This window comes from Trichechus manatus, unplaced genomic scaffold (assembly GCF_000243295.1).
Source record: "Trichechus manatus latirostris isolate Lorelei unplaced genomic scaffold, TriManLat1.0 scaffold00059, whole genome shotgun sequence".
In the NCBI taxonomy this organism is placed as follows: domain Eukaryota; kingdom Metazoa; phylum Chordata; class Mammalia; order Sirenia; family Trichechidae; genus Trichechus; species Trichechus manatus.
Window position 1 is genome coordinate 2709518 of NW_004443995.1, and position 18065 is coordinate 2727582.

Consider the following 18065-nt stretch of genomic DNA (forward strand, 5'->3'; position numbering starts at 1 on the left):
GGGAACCACTGGACCCACACTTGGCCTCAGTCATGGTGTCCACACAGCCCCCCTCCCTCTCTGGCCCAGGCTGCAGCCACTTGTAGCTCTGGAGTTGAAGCTCAGTCCCTGACCACCAACCACAGCCACCCACCAGACCCTACTCCCCAAAGGCCACACCCATGGCCAAGACCCCTCCTCCTCAAGACCGTCCTGGTCCTCACTGGAAGGTCTAAAGAAAATGAACACAGAAAAACCAGGCTCGAGGCAGCTTTGTTAGAACAACTCAGCAAAATAAAATTCCTGTTTATTGTTGGACAACATTGTTTCACACATACATCAAACAGGCCAAAAAAAATAAACAGCAACTTCATAGACAAAAAAAGGAAAAAAAAGAAACCTTTTATCTTTGGCCTTTTTAACCATCTCATACAAACCAACTACTTATAGTACAGCTAAGTACATACACAAAAAAAGTTACTGGAATGCTCGGAATAAGATTGTATTTTTTTGTTGTTGTTTTTGCTTTTTTTACAAGGTTTTTTTTCTCCTTTGAGATTATAATGAACATGGTCACACCACAAGTAAAGTCAGAAGAAGGACAGAGAACGCTCTGAAGGCTGGTTTGGTCATCTGAGATCATTAAAAATGGCTGACCCCTAACAATATGTACAAAAATATAAAATGTAAATAAAAAATACAAACAAATTTTCCTTTTTAAAGTACTTTTAAGAAAAAAAGCAGGGTCTTGGAAGTTTTGGTTCTTTTTTCCTCCCCTGTTGCAAATTCACGTTGTGGTTTTGGTTGGGTGGTGGAGAGCGCATGTCATCTGCAGGTGGCGCTGCCCGAGGTGGGCGGGCGGGACTCTCTACTCGAAGGTGACCACGTTTAGATTCTGAGACGGGAAGTGGAAGGTGAATAGGTCACGGTGGCCTTTTTTTTTTTTTTTTTTTAAGTTTAACTTTTTCTTTTTTGCTGTCTAGTCATCCTCATCGGTCTTCTGCTTCTTGGTGTCAACATCGTCATCCTCATCATCTTCAGCTGCCCGTTTGCCCGTAGCTGCATCAGCCTCCTCATCTTCATCTCCATCCTCTTCCTCACCATCACCTTCTTCCTCCTCCTCTTCTTCCTCCCCACCTTCTTCCTCTTCTTCATCTACCTCATTGTCAGCCTCCTGTTCCCCATTTTCCTCGTTAGCATTCCCATTAGCGGGTGCATCTCTTCCATTCTCTGCCTCCTCCACAACCTCCTTCTTCTCCTTTAAGTCCTTGGTGGTGATCTCAGAGCTGGTGTCCACGGCCGCGTCTGACATGGTGGGGCACGCTGGTGATCCGATGCAGCGGATTACAAAGAAAGCGCGAGTTCGGGGACTCTGGCGAGAAGGCTGCCGGAGTCCGCGGCGGCAGAGGAGGCGCGCGGCGGAGGTGGCTGCGGCGAGCGCGGAGCCGAACCCAGGAACAATGCAAAGATGGCTTTTCAGAGCAGCCAGTGGGGATGAATATTAGATTTTTGAATTCCCTATCAGGTAGTTCCAGTGCCTTTTCTTCTGCTGAAAGGTCAACTGATCCTTTATTCTGGTCACTTATTGGAGTCATCTTTTCCTGAATGTCCGAGACATTCAGGTATTATTTTCTGTATTGATTGTAGGTTTGTTTTGTCCTACTTTTTGGGTTTGTTTGGTTATGTCTGGGCAGGTGGGCCAGGCGTGCTTTGTTGCTTGCTCATGGGTGGGCACAATCATTTTCACCACCTTGTCTGGATGTATACGGCCAATTGCTCATCTCTCTCTCCTATTGGGGATTCAGTGGAGGTGCCTTTATGTGTGTGGGATTGTTGGTTTTATTCCAAGATGGCCATGCTGAGTCATGCTGTTTGGCCAGGAACCTCCACTCCATATTTCTATTCCTTCCCCATTTTCTATCAGTTTCTCTTTCTCTTCAGTGACTTCTGATCTAATACTTTATCCCTTCATTTAAGGTTCAGGGTTCCAGCATTGGCATCTGTATCTGTTTTACTTGATTTTTCTGGTCTTTGTTGCAGCAGGATGGCTTAGTGTCTCTGACTAGTCCACCATCTTGGCTCTGCCTCCTGTGCTGTTACTTTTAGCTGAACATGTTCTAACTGACAAAATTGGGATCCAGACTGTAGTTGCTGCAAGACACAGGTCCTAAAATGCGGAACTGACTGAGCCAAGGAAGTGGGGTGGAAAACAATGAGGAGGCTGGAAAATATGCAAACTTATGTATTGAGAAACAGCTGGTTAAACGGTTGCCTCTAGCACCTTGGAATGCAACCCTCGTGCCTACAAAGGTTAGAAGGACTCATCCCAGCATCACCACCAGATAGAAAAGAGCTCCCTTCCCTTGGTTTCAATTGGAATCATCCCACAGAAGGACTCTAACTGGCCTAGTCGCACTGTGCGTCAGCCCCCTAGATCAATCTTGGTGGCTATGGAGGCAGGGTCATGTGATAAAATGGCAACTTCCACTAGATAATGCTAGAATGAGGGGGCAAGGTGGGCATGAAAGGAGTTCTCTAAGAAAAAGTGGGATACTCTTGTCAAAAGAAGAGATGAGTGCTGGGTAGGAACAGCGGTACATAGCTGATAAGAGAAAGAGGCTAGTTAACTGATAGAGGGAACAAAGGACAAGGAGCTGGTTTGGGAGAAAAGAGGACTACTTTGGGGTATGGAGTGAATGTTTGTTACTTTTGTCAGTTCAACAACTCTTTCTGTTTGCTGTGATCTGGATTGAATTGTCAGCCATGGTGATTTGCCTCTCTCTGACCACAGAAGTAGGCACAGACCCAGGCTGGGGTAGGCACATAACCCAAGCAGGGCTATTCAGAAACCAATTATAATATCCATCCATTCATTAAAAAAAAAAAATGTATTGCATTTCTACAGTGTATATCTCTAAAACACTTTTCTAAATACTGGAGTTACAGCAGTGAAGAAGGAAGATTGGTTCTCTGTTCCAGTCTGGTGAGGGGAGATAGACAATAAACAAATGAAAAATTAAAAGTAGATAAGTTAATACCTAATAATTAAATGAATGACTGAATGAATAAAAACATTAATAAATAAATGAGTAAATAAATAAATAAGAAAATATTAACCAGTGGTTCTTGAAACACAGACAATTAAAATAAGGTAATATGATAGAGGAGGGGGCAGTGGTGGTTCTGTGGTAGAATTCTCACCTTCCAATGGGGGAGACCCAGGTTCAATTCCTGGCCAGTGTGCCTCATGTGCAGTCATCATCTATCTGTTAGTGGAGGTTTGTCTGAGCAACATCAATGGAATCCCTGTTTTCTGACTCCCAGCTGGTTCATCCAATGGGGAGCACATGCAGGAGATGGGAAATAGGGAGAAGGAGGTCAGGGTCTTTATTCCTCCAGCTTCATACCTCAGAGCCTATCTCTAGCAGTTGTCTGCCTTCCTCTCCTCTCCACACTGCCTCTCTGTACAGCTTCTCCGTTTGCAGGTTTTATGACCCTCTTTCCCTTTGTTTCTTCAGGACTTCAGTTTCCCTAGACCCCGCCCAAACCTCTGTAAAGAGTTCTTTTATAAAACTCTCTTCAATTTTCTCTTTAAGTGGATTATGGAGCCCTTGTGGTGCAGTGGTTAAGCGTTTGGCTGCTAACCAAAAGGTCAGCAGTTCAAACCCACCAGCCACTCTTTGGAAACCCTATGGGGCAGTTCTACTCTGTTCTATAGGGTCCCTATGAGTCGGAATCGACTTAACGGCAATGGGTTTATCTCTTTTCTAAGGCCCCTAGGTGGCACAAATGGCTTGTGCTCAACTACTAACCAAAAGGTTGGCAGTTTGTACCCAGTGATACTGCCAAACTGCTTCTGTAAAGATTATAACCAAGAAAACCCTATGGTGCAACTGTACTTTGTAACACATAGGGTCACCATGAGTTTGAATTGACTCAGTGGTAATGAGACTTTTTTTTTTTTCCTTCTCTTTCTTGCCAGGAATCTGACTGACAGACCAAGTTTTTGCCACTATTTGCCACAGCTCATTCAATTCCCTGGATATTCAGGGAATTCTCTGATGTGTCAGGGAGGACAACTGCAGGCACAAGTAAACGCTCACTGCTCTCTGAGGAGGGGAGACATGGAACTTTCTTTGGGAAGAAAAGGGACATTCCTTTCTTTTACAAGAACAAGGGATGATTCTGCTAAGGAAATTTGCCCTGGCACTCATAGAAACACAAGAAAATTTGTTCTGTTTTGAGCCTCAGAAACTTGAGTAACTGGGTCAACACCAGCTTTGCCAGGAACTGGCACAGGGGTAGCTCTGTCTTGTCCCAGGGAGTCCAGTGAGTGATTGCATAAAAATTCTGCTCTTGCATAATATGCTTCACGGAAAGTTCAATTTTAGGAAATAAAAGGGACTGCTGTAAAGGCCCAGAATTTCCCAGTGTCAAAACTGCCCATGCCTGGCACAGAGCCAACTCCTGCAGGAAGCCAACTCTGGAAGGTAAGGGTTGCAAAGGGAGGAGGGGAAGAGAGCAATAACTAACAAGTATATACTAGGTGCCAGGCACATTTTTTCAATTGTTTGTTGTTATGTGCTGTCGAGTCACTCATAGCAACCCTATGTGACAGAGTAGAACTGCCCCATAGGGTTTCCTAAACTAATATTTACAGAAGCAGATTGCCAGGTTTTTTCTCCCTCACAGTGACTGGTGGGTTCAAACCAATGACTTTTTTGTTAGCAGCCAAGCATTTATTCAGGGTTCCTCTCTTGTAATATGAGCCACTGTGTGTGCAGGTGTCACCTGGCCCTATTCACCTTGCCCTGTGGTAATCTGGGTCTGGTGAACTAGTGCAAAATGCTGATACTCTAGCTGCTGCCATGCTGTAATAAACTGCCCTTTGTCTTTGACCCAGAAGTCTTGTGTCTTCTGCAGCATTCATGAAACAGTGGCAGGCTAACTTGTTATCGTGTAAGTAGGGTAAAATCTCAGACCCTTCACTATTCTTGACAGTACTGTATTAATTTCCTATTGCTGCTGTAGTAGATTACCACACACTTAGTGGCTTAAAACAATTCAAATTTATTATTTATACTCTGGAAGTCAGAAGTCTAAACTAGGACGCACTGGGCTAAAATCGAGATGTCAGCAGGGCTGTGTCCCTTTCTGGAGGCTGTAAAGGAGAATCCATTTAGTTCTCTTTTCCTACTTCTAGAGGCTGCCTGCATTCCTTCGTTTGTGGTCTCTTCCTCCCTATTCAGAATCACCAGTATAACAGCTTCAAATCTCTCTCTGCCTCCCTGTTTCACTTTTAAGGATATTTGTGATTAAATTGGGCCCATCTGATAATCCAGGATAATTTCCTGATCTCAAAATTTAACTGATTAGCCACCTTAATTCCATTTGCAACCTTAATTCCCCTTTGCCATGTAATATAATATATTCACATGTTCCAGGGATTAGGACATGGACATGTTTGTAGTTGTTGTTAGGTGCCGTCAAGTCTGTTCCAACTCATAGTGACCCTAGGCACAACAGAACAAAACGCTGCCGGTGTTCTGCGCCATCCTCACAATTGTTGCTATGCTTGAGCCCATTGTTGCAGCCACTGTGTCAGTCTGTCTCATTGACGGCCTTCCTCTTTTTTGCTGACCCTCTACTTTACCAAACATGGCGTCCTACTCCAGGGACTGATCCCTCCTGATAACATGTCCAAAGTTTGTGAGACATAGTCTCGCCATCCTTGCTTCTAAGGAGCATCCTGGTTGTATTTCTTCCAAGACAGATTTGTTTGTCCTTTTGGCAGACAATGGTATATTCAGTATTCTTCACCAACACCACAATTCTTCTTTGGTCTTCCTTATTCATTGTCCAGCTATTGCGTGCATAGGAGGCAATTGAAAACACCATGGCTTTGGTCAGGCGCACCTTAGTGACATCTTTGTCTTTCAGCACTTTAAAGAGGTCTTTTGCAGCAGATTTGCCCAATGAAATTCGTTCTTTGACTTCTTGACTGCTGCTTCCCCGGGTGTTGATTGTGGATCCAAATAAAATGAAATCCTTGACAACATCAGTCTTTTCTCCATTTATCATGATGTTGCTTATTGGTCCAGTTGCGAGGATTTTTGTTTTCTTTATGTTGAGGTGTAATCCATACTGAAGGCTGTGGTTTTTGATCTTCATCAGTAAGTGCTTCAAGTCCTCTTCACTTTCAGCAAGTAAGGTTGTGTCATCTGCATAATGCAGGTTGTTAATGAGTCTTCCTCCAACCCTGATGTCCTGTTCTTCATATAGTCCAGCTTCTCGGATTATTTGCTGAGTATACAGATTGAATAGGTATGGTGAAAAGATACAACCCTGATGCACATCTTTCCTGACTTTAAACCACGCAGTATCCCCTTGTTCTATTTGAACAACTGCCTTTGATCTATGTACAGGTTCCTCATGAGCACAATTAAGTGTTCCGGAATTCCCATTCTTCGCAATGTAATTTGTTATGATCCACACAGTTGAATGCCTTAGCATAGTCAATAAAACACAGGGAAACATCTTTCTGGTATTCTCTGCTTTTGGCCAGGATCCATCTGACATCAGCAATGATACCCTGGTTCCACGTCCTCTTCTACATCCTGCTTGAATTTCTAGCAGTTCCCTGTCGATATACTGCTGCAGCCGCTTTTGAATGATCTTCAGTAAAATTTTGCTCGCATGTGATATTAATGATATTGTTTGATAATTTCTGCATTCTGTTGGATCACCTTTCTTGGGAACAGGCATCAATATAGATCTCTTCCCGTTGGTTGGCCAGGTAGCTGTCTTCCCAATTTCTTGGCATAGATGAGTGAGCGCTTCCAGTGCTGCATCGTTTTGTTGAAATGTCTCAGTTGGTATTCTGTCAATTCCTGGAGCCTTGTTTTTTGCCAGTGCCTTCAGTGCAGCTTGGACTTCTTTCTTGAGTACCATCAGTTCCTGATCATATGCTCCTTCCTGGAACGGTTGAGCATCAACCAATTCTTTTTAGTATGTGACTGTGTATTCCCACCATCTTCTTTTGATGCTTCCTGTGTCATTTAATATTTTTCCCGTAGAATCCTTCAGTATTGCAACTCGAGGCTTGAATTTTTTCTTCAGTTCTTTCAGCTTGAGAAATGCTGAGCTTGCTCTTCCCTTTTGGTTTTCTAACTCCAGGTCTTTGCACATGTCATTGTAATACTTTGTCTTCTCAAGCCGCCCTTTGAAATCTTCTGTTCAGCTCTTTTACTTCATCATTTTTTCCTTTTGCTTTAGCTACTCGATGTTCAAGAGCAACTTTCAGAGTCTCTTCTGACATCCATTTTGGTCTTTTCTTTCCCTCCTGTCTTTTTAATGACCTCTTGCTTTCTTCACGTATGATGTCCTTGATGTCATTCCACAGCTTGTCTGGTCTTTGGTCATTAGTGTTCAAACACATCAAATCTATTCTTGAGATGGTCTCTAAATTCAGGTGGGATATACTTCAGGTCGTACTTTGGCTCTCATGGACTTGTTCTAATTTTCTTCAGTTTCAGCTTGACCTTGCATATAAGTAATTGACGGTCTGATCCGAAATTGGCCCCTGGCCTTGTTCTGACTGATATTGAGCTTTTCCATCATCTCTTTTCACACATGTAGTTGATTTGATTCCTGTGTATTCCATCTGGCGAGGTCCACATGTATAGTAGCCGTTTATGTTGTTAAAAAAATGTATTTGCAATGAGGAAGTCATTGGTCTTGCAAAATTCTATCATGTGATCTCCAGCATCATTTCTATCACCAAGGCCATATTTTCCAACTACCAATCCTTCGTTTTTGAATCAGACAATCATACGGTCTGCTATGCTGGCAATGAGAACTTGAAGAGGAATGGTGCTGCATTCATCATCAAAAGAACATTTCAAGATCTATCCTGAAGTACAACACTGTCAGTGATAGGATAATATCCATACACCTACAAGGAAGACCAGTTAATACAAGTATTATTCAAATTTATGTACCAAACACTAAGGTCAAAGATGAAGACATTGAAGATTTTTACCAACTTCTGCAGTCTGAAATTGATCGAACATGCAATCAGGATGCATTGATAATTACTGATGATTGGAATGCGGAAGTTGGAAATGAAGAAGGATAGACATCTTTGGGAGGCCATTATTCTGCCTACCCCAACTGATATGAAAGAAATCCAGAAATATGATGTTGACAGAGTGAATCCACTCCATGATACACTTGCCACCAACACATCCACATATTTGTATTTAGTTGTCTCTTAATCTCTTTTGATACTCAGGAGAATCATAACCATCATTATATAATAAACCCTTATAGCATGTTTATGAAGTTGGCTATGTGAGAAATGCTTCTACTATGAATCAGGGCCTGTTCTTGTGACTTTTATTTTGAGGCTTATATTTGAAACTCCAAGATCCCACCAGTTGCCGCCTAGTCAGTCCTGACTCATGGCAAGCCCGTGTGTAACAGAGTAAAAATTGTGCTCCACAGGGTTTTCAATGGCTCATTTTTTAATTAGGTCATCAGGCTTTTCTTCCAAGGTGCCTATGGGTGGACTCAAACTGCCAACTTTTCGGTTAGCAGCTGAGCATGTTAACCATTTGTACCACCCAGGGACTCCTTACGTACATTAGGTAGCCTATGGAGCCCTGGTTGTGTAGTGGTAAGAACTTTGCTGCTAACCAAAAGGTCGGCAGTTCACATCCTACTTTGATGAGCAGCGTCTGGAGTCTTAAAAGCTAGCAAGCAGCCATCTAAGATGCATCAATTGGTCCCAACCACCTGGCGTAAAGGAGAATGAAGAACACCAAAGACACAAGGAAAGTATAAGCCCAAGAGACAGAAAGGGCCACATAAACCAGAGACTTCATCAGCCTGAGACCAGAAGAACTGGATAGTACCCAGCTACCACCAATGACTCCCCTGACAGGGAACACAACAGAGTCCCTGATGGAGCAGGGGAAGGGTGGAATGCAGAACTCAAATTCTAGTAAAAAGATCAGAATTAATGGTCTGAGACTGGGGGAACCCCAGAAAGCATGGCCCCCAGACTGTCGACCCAGAACTAAATTCCTGAGGCCAACTCTTCAAAGATTGGACTGGACTGTGGGACATAGAATGATACTAATGAAGCGTATGCTTCTTGTGTGAAGTAGACACATGAAACTAAATGTGCATTTTCTGTCCGGAGGTGAGATGAGAAGGCAGAGAGGGTCAGGAGCTGGTTGAATGGACACAGGAAATCAGGGGTGGAAAGGAGGAGTGTGCTATCACAGTATAGGGGAAGCAATTAGGGTCACATAATAATGTATGTATAAATTTTTGTATGCGAGCCTAACTTGAATTGTAAGCTTTCACTTGAAGTACAATTTAAAAAAAAAAAAAAAAAAAAAAAATGTCGGCAGTTCGAATCCACTTTGGAAACCCTATGGGCCGTTCTGCTCTGTCCTATAGGGACATTGTCAACATTGATGCGACAGCAGTGAGTTTTATTCTAGATAACCTCTCCAAGTTTAGGGGAAATCCTTCCAGCCAATATCCCATGTTACAATGTGACTGATGGAAATTTTATGTGTTAAGAAATAATTATAATGCATTTACTATATCCTATGTATTGTTGTTGTTGTTAGGTGCCATTGAGTCAGTTCTGACTTATAGAGACCCTATGTACAACAAAACAAAACAATGCCTGGTCCTGTCATTGTTATGCCTGGTCATAATCATTGTTATGCTTGAGCCCACTGTTGCAGCCACTGTGTCAATCCATCTCGTTGAGGGTCTTCCTCTTTTTTGCTGACTCTCTACATATAAATTATATATATTCCATATTTTTGCTTTAGCACAAATTTAATTTCACTATGGGTCAAACCATATCCTTTTTGTTTTATTGTTGAGACTTGGAAATCAGTAACAATCTTATGACAGAGTTATAATTGCTCTAGACTTTGTAATACTACTTATGTATCTTATATTTAATAAATTTATTACAATTATCTCACTGTTAAGAAAAACAAAATTCTTTCCCATTTTTCATTTATTCAATAAGTATTTATTGAGTGCCTACTATGTGCCAACCACTGATCTAAATGCTGGGAATATAGAAATGAATAAAAGAAATTCTCTGCCTCTGGAGTTTAATTCTGATGGTAGTAAGAGAGGGAAAGTGGAGGAGACAGGCAGTAAACCAGCAAAGCAGCATGGTTTAGCTGGGTCGTCTTCTCTGGGTCTCACCAGGCTGCCCTCCAGGTGTTGGCTGGGGCTGTGATCTCATCAGAGGCTCAACTGGGAACAGTTACCTCCAAGCTCCCTCAGGTTTTTAGCAGAATTCATTACTTCATAGCTATGGGACTGAGGGTTTCAGTTTCTTGCTTGAGGTCACCTTCAGTAACTAGAGGCCCCCTGCAGTTCCTTGCCCCTTGGGCTTCTCTAACATGACCACTTACTTTATGACAGCTAGCTTCTTCAAAGGCAGCAACAGAGAGAACAAGTTTGCTAGCAAGATGGGGTCTTACATACAATGTAGCATAATCAGGGAAACAGCCCATTACCTTGCCATATTCTATTGGCCAGAAGCAAGTCACAGGTCCTGCGCACACTCAAGGACAAAGCATCACACAAGAGCACAAACACTAGGAGGCAGGAGTCACGTGGGCCACCCTAGGATCTGTCTGCCACATTCAGGGACCCACACTGATGGTGCAGCCATCATTTCCAAAGAAGCCAGTTGTTGAGCCAGAGATAAAGACACAAGGAAGACTCTAGAACATGGTCCCACCTAATGACAATTTTACCGTATGTCCAGAAGGTGAAGCAATAGAAATATTTGTTATACAGCATTAATGACATAAATTTGGATTAGGGATAGATGAGAAGCAATAAGCTTGGTGTTGGCATACTGAGTGTGAAATGCTAGATAAAATGTCTAATAGGCATTCAGAAATGTCTAGTTTTGCAAAGAATATTAAGTAGGAAAGCAGTACACAGAATCGTATGTATATCACATTTTTGGAAAAATACACAAATGCACACAAATATGGAAGGAAATGTACCAAATGTGAAATATGTCATATTGGGAAGTAGGATTACAATGATTTTTAATTTTTTTTCTTTTGGTTATCTGTATTTTCTGCAAAAAACAAACAATAAGGGTGTTTCCATCTATACTTAAAAGGCAGAAAAGAGCTGGGTACGCCCCACAATGAATTTAGAAAATAAGAGAGTTCATTGTCTTTAAGGAGGTGGAGTAGATAACAGAGAGGAGAGAGGACTATGGTTGCTGAGGCAAAAAACTCCAGTGTCATTTCTAAAGCAGAACTTCTAGCTGGGTAGGAGAAAACGCTTTGTTTGACTGTCAGTGCCATGGCCATCTCCCAGGCTCCCTTGCTCCAACCTGTGCACCCTGCTTGGTCTCTCTCTGGAATATTTCTCAGGCCTGCCTTTCCAATCCATTTCCCATTACCACACTGGCCCAGCCTTGATTGTTCTTGTACCTGCATGTCTGCTGCTTCCTGCTAGCACCAAGACAACAGATTGTCTCACATTCAATCACTAGAATAATATGCCACAGTAATTTTGATCATCTTTCTCATCTTAGCCAGTGCATGAAAGCATAAGCTTCGACACTGCTTCCGCTGAGTTCCTTTCTCTTCCCCCACGAGAACTTTATTTAAACTTTCAGTTCCAGTTAGGAAGCTGACCTTTTACCTCCAGAATAACCACTACCCATTCTTTCAAAGAAGTTCTGCTTCAGAATTAACCCAACAGAGGGCCCTTTTATGGTCACTCAGGTTTTAGACATACTGGTTACTCTGGCAAATTATTTTTGAATAGCTGTTCAGTAGTTTATATGTTTGTGTCCCTATTTTCTTAAATTTTATTTTTCTGAAGTTAAAAACAACATATGGAGTGCACACTGTGGAGCCAGGTTAGGCACCTGCTGTTGTGTGTGGTCAATTCCGACTCATAGCGACCCTATAGGACAGAGTAGAACTCCCCACAGGGTTTCCTAGGCTGTACTGTAATCGTTACTGGAGGAGGACCTTAGGTCTTTTCTCCCACGGAGCTACTGGTGGGTTTGACCTGTGTTAGCAGCCGAGAGCTTAACCATTGTGCCACCAGGACTCCTGTCAGTCACCTAATGGGACCATAAACTCCAGAAGCTGTGAAGTGAATCTAGTTCCCTCAGTGCGTGGAACTGGAGGGTGGGTGCCTGGTTCCACTGGGGAATTAGCACTTGTTTTTGAGGAACTCCTGAGGCACGGCTAAAATGGTGGGGCCTCAAGTCAGACTTCTGCTGATACTCTAGGGCTTCTTTTCTAGAAGGAGATCCAGGCTCTGTTGGCTTCCCTGTGTTTGTTTGGAGACCAAAATCTCTCAAACTAAAAACAAGACCAAACCAAACCCATTGCCGTTGAGTTTGACTCATGGTGACCCCATGTATCAGAGTAGAACTGCTCCACAGCATTTTCTTGGCTGTAATTTTTATGAGAGTAGATCACCAGGTCTTTCTTCCACAGTGCTGCTGGAAGGGTTCAAACTGCCAACCTTTTGATTAGCAGTCTAGAGCAAACCATCGGTGCCACCCAGGGACCTCTCTTTCTAACTAGAGGGGGAATAAAAAAAACTTCTTCAAAACTTCTGTATGTGTGGTGAAACACTACTAGTGCTCAGAAATATCCAGTTCTCTTTTCTGGAAACATGGAAACCTCTACTTCTCTGTTCTCTTCCAACTGAGCAGGACCACATGACTAGTTCTGGCCAATGGATTGTGAGCAGAAGTGTTGTCACTGCTGGTTATTATTTCTGGGCTGAAGCACAGAAGAGCAGGGCAGGTACGACCCTATGTACAACAGAACAAAACACTGCCCAGTCCTACACCATCCTCACAATTGTTGCTATGTTTGAGCCCATTGTTGTAGCCACTGTATCCATCCATCTTGTCAAGGGTCTTCCTTTTTTTCGTTGATCCTCTACTTTACCAAGCATGATATCCTTCTCCAGGGACTGGTCCCTCCTGATAACGTGTCCAAAGTACATGAGATGAAATCTCGCCATCTTCGTTTCTAAGGAGCATTCTGACTGTATTTCTTCCAAGACAGATTTGTTTGTTCTTCTGGCAGTCCATGGTATATTCAATATTCTTCGCCAACACCATAATTCAAATGTGTCAACTTTTCTTCAGTCTTCCTTTTTCATTGTCCAGCCTTCTCATGCATATGAGGTGATTGAAAATAACATGGCTTGGGTCAGGAACACCTTAATCCTCAAAGTGACATCTTTGCTTTTTAACACTTTAAAGAGGTCTTTTGCAGCAGACTGGCCCAATGCAAAGTTATCTTTACCATTATTCAAATTTGGGGGGAGGGGGTAAAGAAGACTGATTGACTCAAATCAGGATCCTAACTTGGCAACCTGAGGATTTTCTAGCAGTCATGCGTGCTCAGCGGAAATGCTGTGCATGCTCAGAGGTACTCCCTGCAAAAGGGCAGTCCCTAATTCCCAGCACACTTGTCCTGCTGGTCCCAAGCTCACACACAACCATTGCAAAGAAAAATTCAACTCAAAGCACAAAAACCTAGCATTGCACTCAAAAATGTATTACTGAATTCTCAATAAAGACAAAAAAATATATAAAAATAGGCTATTTTTATTAGAAGTTTAAAGTGTTTTCAGAGCTTACACATGCAAATATGTAATTCTACCATAATTTGGACTTGTATAGTCACTGACAGATACAGACTAACATGCATCAGCTACCTAGCCCTAAGTACTAAGTACCTAAGTACTTGCATTCGGAGTAAACCTGCACACTCCAAGAGGGAAACCACTTACCAGAACGTCCCCGTGCTGTCGTCACCCCAGTGGCTTGAAGATGTAGGGGAGGGAGTTCTCACCATAACTGTGACAGGCAGAGCTCTGCCAGGTGCTCTGCTCCCCAGCACTCCCACACCAGGACCAGAAAGAGTGTTCTCCAGCCCCCAGCACAGTCAATCCAGGCAATCACTTTCTGCCAAGTTGGGCTTCCTTAGCCAGTAGTTCTCAACACTGGCTGCACATTAAAATAGTGGAGAACTTAAAAAAAAAAAAATCCTGTGCTCAGAGCCCCGGATCAATTAAATCAGAATCTCTGGGAATGGAGCCTGAACAACCTCACAATTTTTAAAAGTGCCCCAGGTGATACGGAGGCTCAGTGAGGTGAGAGCCACAGCAGCTTTCTTCCTCAACTCTTACCTTCTTAGAAGTCTTCTGCATTCTGATTAAACACGTGGCACATTTGACCCACATCTTGAATTATGAAGTTATGACATGGATGCCGAGTTCCTACCACTGATTTACGAAGGATTAAAAAAATAGAGTGCCTAGATTTCATTAAAAAAATTTATTTTCATATAAAAGTGCCAAAATATCCACCAATGTCATAATCTATCTCAACAACCAGTTTACACACTAGTAATCAAAACACAAGCATCTTTATTCACATTGTTTGGAAATCCAATTTGTCACACATTCCCACAGTAACTCGAGTCTCTAGAGAGTGGAAAGTTGGCATTCCTATTTGCTGTGGTAGTCCATATGTCCAGGTTCATATAGGCACGAAACGGGTTAAACCCTGGGTAGTACTCCTTGCACATGACTGCCTGGTTTTCCATGTGAGTCGCGTGTTCCGTGGTGGGGTTGATGGAGCAGCAATTTTCATACACATCACTCTGTGGGGCCCAGATGGAACCAAAAAGTCCAGACATTGGAGACAAGCTTCGGGTGCTTGCGAGGTAGGGCTGGAGTATGAACGGGGAGAGGAAAAAAATATTAAAAAAGCCTTAGATACGCAAATGTTGAAGTTGAATATATAATAGTGGACATCACAATAGTATCAACCCAACTTGTTGTTGTTAGTTGCCATCAAGTCGATTCCGACCCATGTGTGACAGAGTAGAACAGCTCCATAGGGTTTTCTTGGCTGTAATCTTTATAGAAGGAGACTGCCAGGCCTTTTCATCCCTGGTACTGCTGGGTGGGTTTGAACTGCCAATCTTTAGGTTAGCAATTGAGCACAAAACCATTTGCACACCCAAGAGCTTTCAACAAAAGTTATTGGAAGTTATTAAACTATTCTCAACAATTGGGGTTGTTTTAACTCCGCTTTCCTCAGATGGAGGGTTGTGAAATCCTCATCTGACTAGATATACTAATTTTGAACCCAAGGGATGGTCCATAGGTCAAATGCTCTTAATCTGTAAAAACTACTGAGCAGATATGAAAGGGGAAAGTCCTGGACTCTAGGATGGAGGGGTGGGTGTTCACAGGCAGAAGATGTCATGACCCAATCACCACCACTGACCTTCCCTGGACTTCCATTTCATCTATTATCACAGATGAAAAGGTCAGCAAGGTCACCTACGATAGCTGTGTCAAACACGGGGCTTCCTGGCCCGATTTCCATTTTATCTACAAACGAGCATGCCTCTTGTAGTATGGGATGTCTTTTTCATTCAGGGGTGGGTAGAAATATCAACGTCTGTAAACCCCTACCAGTCTGATTACATGTTAGGTTCCTTCAGAGGGTGGCCAGCCCTAGCTCCTGTGATCTAAAAAGAAACAAGCAGGTGTAGCTGATTCAAGCCCAACTCTAAAACTAATTGAGACAAGTATTAAAGAAACACCAGAAATAACCGGGTGCTGCCAAGGGCCCTGGGCACAGGATGGGCAGACACTGACCTCTGGGCGGACACTGACCGTAGAGTTGATGAAGCTGGCATGTCCCCAAGCAGTCGGCATGCTGGTGGCCGTGTTCCAAGTAGACTGAGGATTGTTGTCGATAAAGTCCGTCTGAACCTCTACAGGACAGGGGAAGCCATTGGGGAAATTCATGTTTTCTACAGAGAATGGGAGACATCAACACAAGTAAACATTTTCATGGAGAGACCTGAATTCTCACTCTCAGGTAAAAACGCATGCAAGGCCTTAGTCTACTGACAGGTTAAAGACAGAAATAAAATACTTACTCAGTGTGAGTCAGGAGGACAATTTTACTGTCATTCTCAGGGTTGAAACTGTTTGTGAGACACACCACCTGGGAAGCCCTCAGCTAGGAAGGTCTTTCTCTGGGTTTGTCTTTCTCCATTTGATAATTTGATAGGAATCTTTCTAACACATGAAGTACACTAAAATACTACTACGGATTTTAATATTGTCAAGATGTTTTACCATTCCTTAAAATTTTCTCTGTCACCTGTCATACCAATCTCAGCTACCCACACATATAGCTCATGGGCTGATAAAAGCAATATGAAACTAAAAGCAATATGAAACCAAGCACTTCTTAGATATCAGTAAGACAGTAAACACAAAGCCTCACAATCATATGGAAGAAAGGTACTAAAGCACCCCCTTGTGGTTAGCATAGAGCGATGCACATATCAAAATCCAGTAACTGCAATACCTATCATATACCTGGGAGCCCTGGTGGTGCAGTGGTTAAGAGCTCAACAGTTAAACAAAAGGTCTGTAGTTCGAATCCACCAGCCGCTCCTTGGAAACCCTAGGGGGCAGTTCTACTCTGTTCTATAGGGTCACTATGAGTTGCAATCGCTCGACAGCAACGGGTTTGGTTTGGGCTTATAATATACCTGCTTATCTCTTCCTGGAGAAGGCAACTCTAGCTTGCATCTGAGCTGTGAGAAATCATCATCAGAATATAATGTGCAATCTACCAAATAAGGAACTACAATAGGAACACTTTATAGTTTATCAGGAAATCCCATAGCTCTTATTCATTATTACAGATGCTTGAGCCCAAGCACCTGCCATTTTCTGCAACTTCCCCTCCAAGCTCCTTTCCTTCCTTCTGGAGCACCACCCAGGGACAGGCAGAAGAGTCAAGAAATTCTGCTGAACAAGCAGGAAAACGCTTCTACTTCACAAGAGACTTGTCAGCCTAAAAAGAACAGCAAAAAGCTCCAAAAGCCTCAGCACCCCAGCGGATAATCCACAATGCTGTTGCGGTTGTTAGTTGCCATTGAGTTGATTCTGACTCATGGTAGGGCCACATGAATCAAACAACCCAATTCTACCTAATTTGAAGGGCCAATTGGATTAGGGTTATCTGTAGAAGCCCTCATACACCCCGATGTAGAGGGCTTTTTGAGAGCCACCTGAAATTATAAATGGGAGGTATGCACAACTGGATCCACATGGTGTCACTCAGCAGCATGCTGTAAAATCCTTCTCAAAGTCAGCTCACTGTTAACAGGCACATTCTTCTGCAGGTTAGTACCTTAAATCCACACACTTCCTGCTCTGACTATATGAAGATAAAAGTTGGCACTGTTCACAAAATGATACAACCATTTTGGAAAACGACATGGCGCTTCCTTAGAAAGCTAGAAATAGAAGAACCGTATGATCCAGCAATCCCACTCCTAGGAATATATCCTAGAGAAATAAGAGCCGTCACACGAATAGACATATGCACACCCATGTTCACTGCAGCACTGTTCACAATAGCAAAAAGATGGAAACAACCTAAATGCCCATCAACAGATGAATGGATAAACAAACCATGGTACATACAACACAATGGAGTATTATGCAATGATAACAATGATGAATCTATGAAGCATCTCATAATATGGATGAAACTGGAGGACATTATGCTAAGTGAAATAAGTCAATCACAAAAGGACAAATACTGTATGAGACTACTACTGTAAAAACTAATGTAAAGGTTTACATACAAAAAAACAATTTTTGATGGTTACGAGGGATTGGGGCAGGGGGGCGGAATACTAAATAGACAATAGATGAGTGGTAATTTCGGTGAAGGGTAAGACAGTACACAATTCTGGGGAAGCCAGCACAACTTGTAGAAGGAAAGGTCATGGAAGCTCCACAGACACATCCTAACTCCCTGAGGGACTGAATTGCTGGGTGGAGGGCTGTGGGGACCATGGTCTCAGGGAACATCTAGTTCAACTGGCATAACACAGTTTATAAAGAAAATGTTCCGCATTCTACCTTGGTGAGTAGTGTCTGGGGTCTTAAAAGCCTGTGAGCAGCCATCTAAGATACTCCAC

General features: G+C 42.8%; 2 protein-coding genes across 24 annotated transcripts in view; both read right to left on the minus strand.

Annotated features, from left to right (window-relative positions):
• Positions 1–251: 251 nt before the first annotated feature.
• On the minus strand, positions 252–1491 carry LOC101343095 (prothymosin alpha). The gene has a single exon (XM_004378811.2). The coding sequence runs from the start codon at positions 1289–1291 to the stop codon at positions 959–961; it is 333 nt and encodes a 110-aa protein (XP_004378868.1). The 5' UTR covers positions 1292–1491; the 3' UTR covers positions 252–958.
• Positions 1492–3226: 1735 nt separating this feature from the next.
• TMEM131L (transmembrane 131 like) overlaps positions 3227–18065 on the minus strand; it is a 255172-nt gene continuing 240333 nt past the window's right edge. For 6 of the 23 annotated variants that reach the window (XM_023733499.1, XM_023733498.1, XM_023733494.1 and 3 more), the window contains 2 exons: positions 15709–15866; positions 14105–14768 (listed from right to left, as the gene is read on the minus strand). In XM_023733499.1, coding sequence (XP_023589267.1) covers positions 14493–14768; positions 15709–15866 — 434 coding nt within the window. In that variant the 3' untranslated portion in view covers positions 14105–14492. Of the gene's footprint in view, positions 3304–14102; positions 15579–15708; positions 15867–18065 lie in introns of those variants that run through there. The other 17 variants (XM_004378812.2, XM_023733500.1, XM_023733496.1 and 14 more) reach the window with 11 other exon arrangements.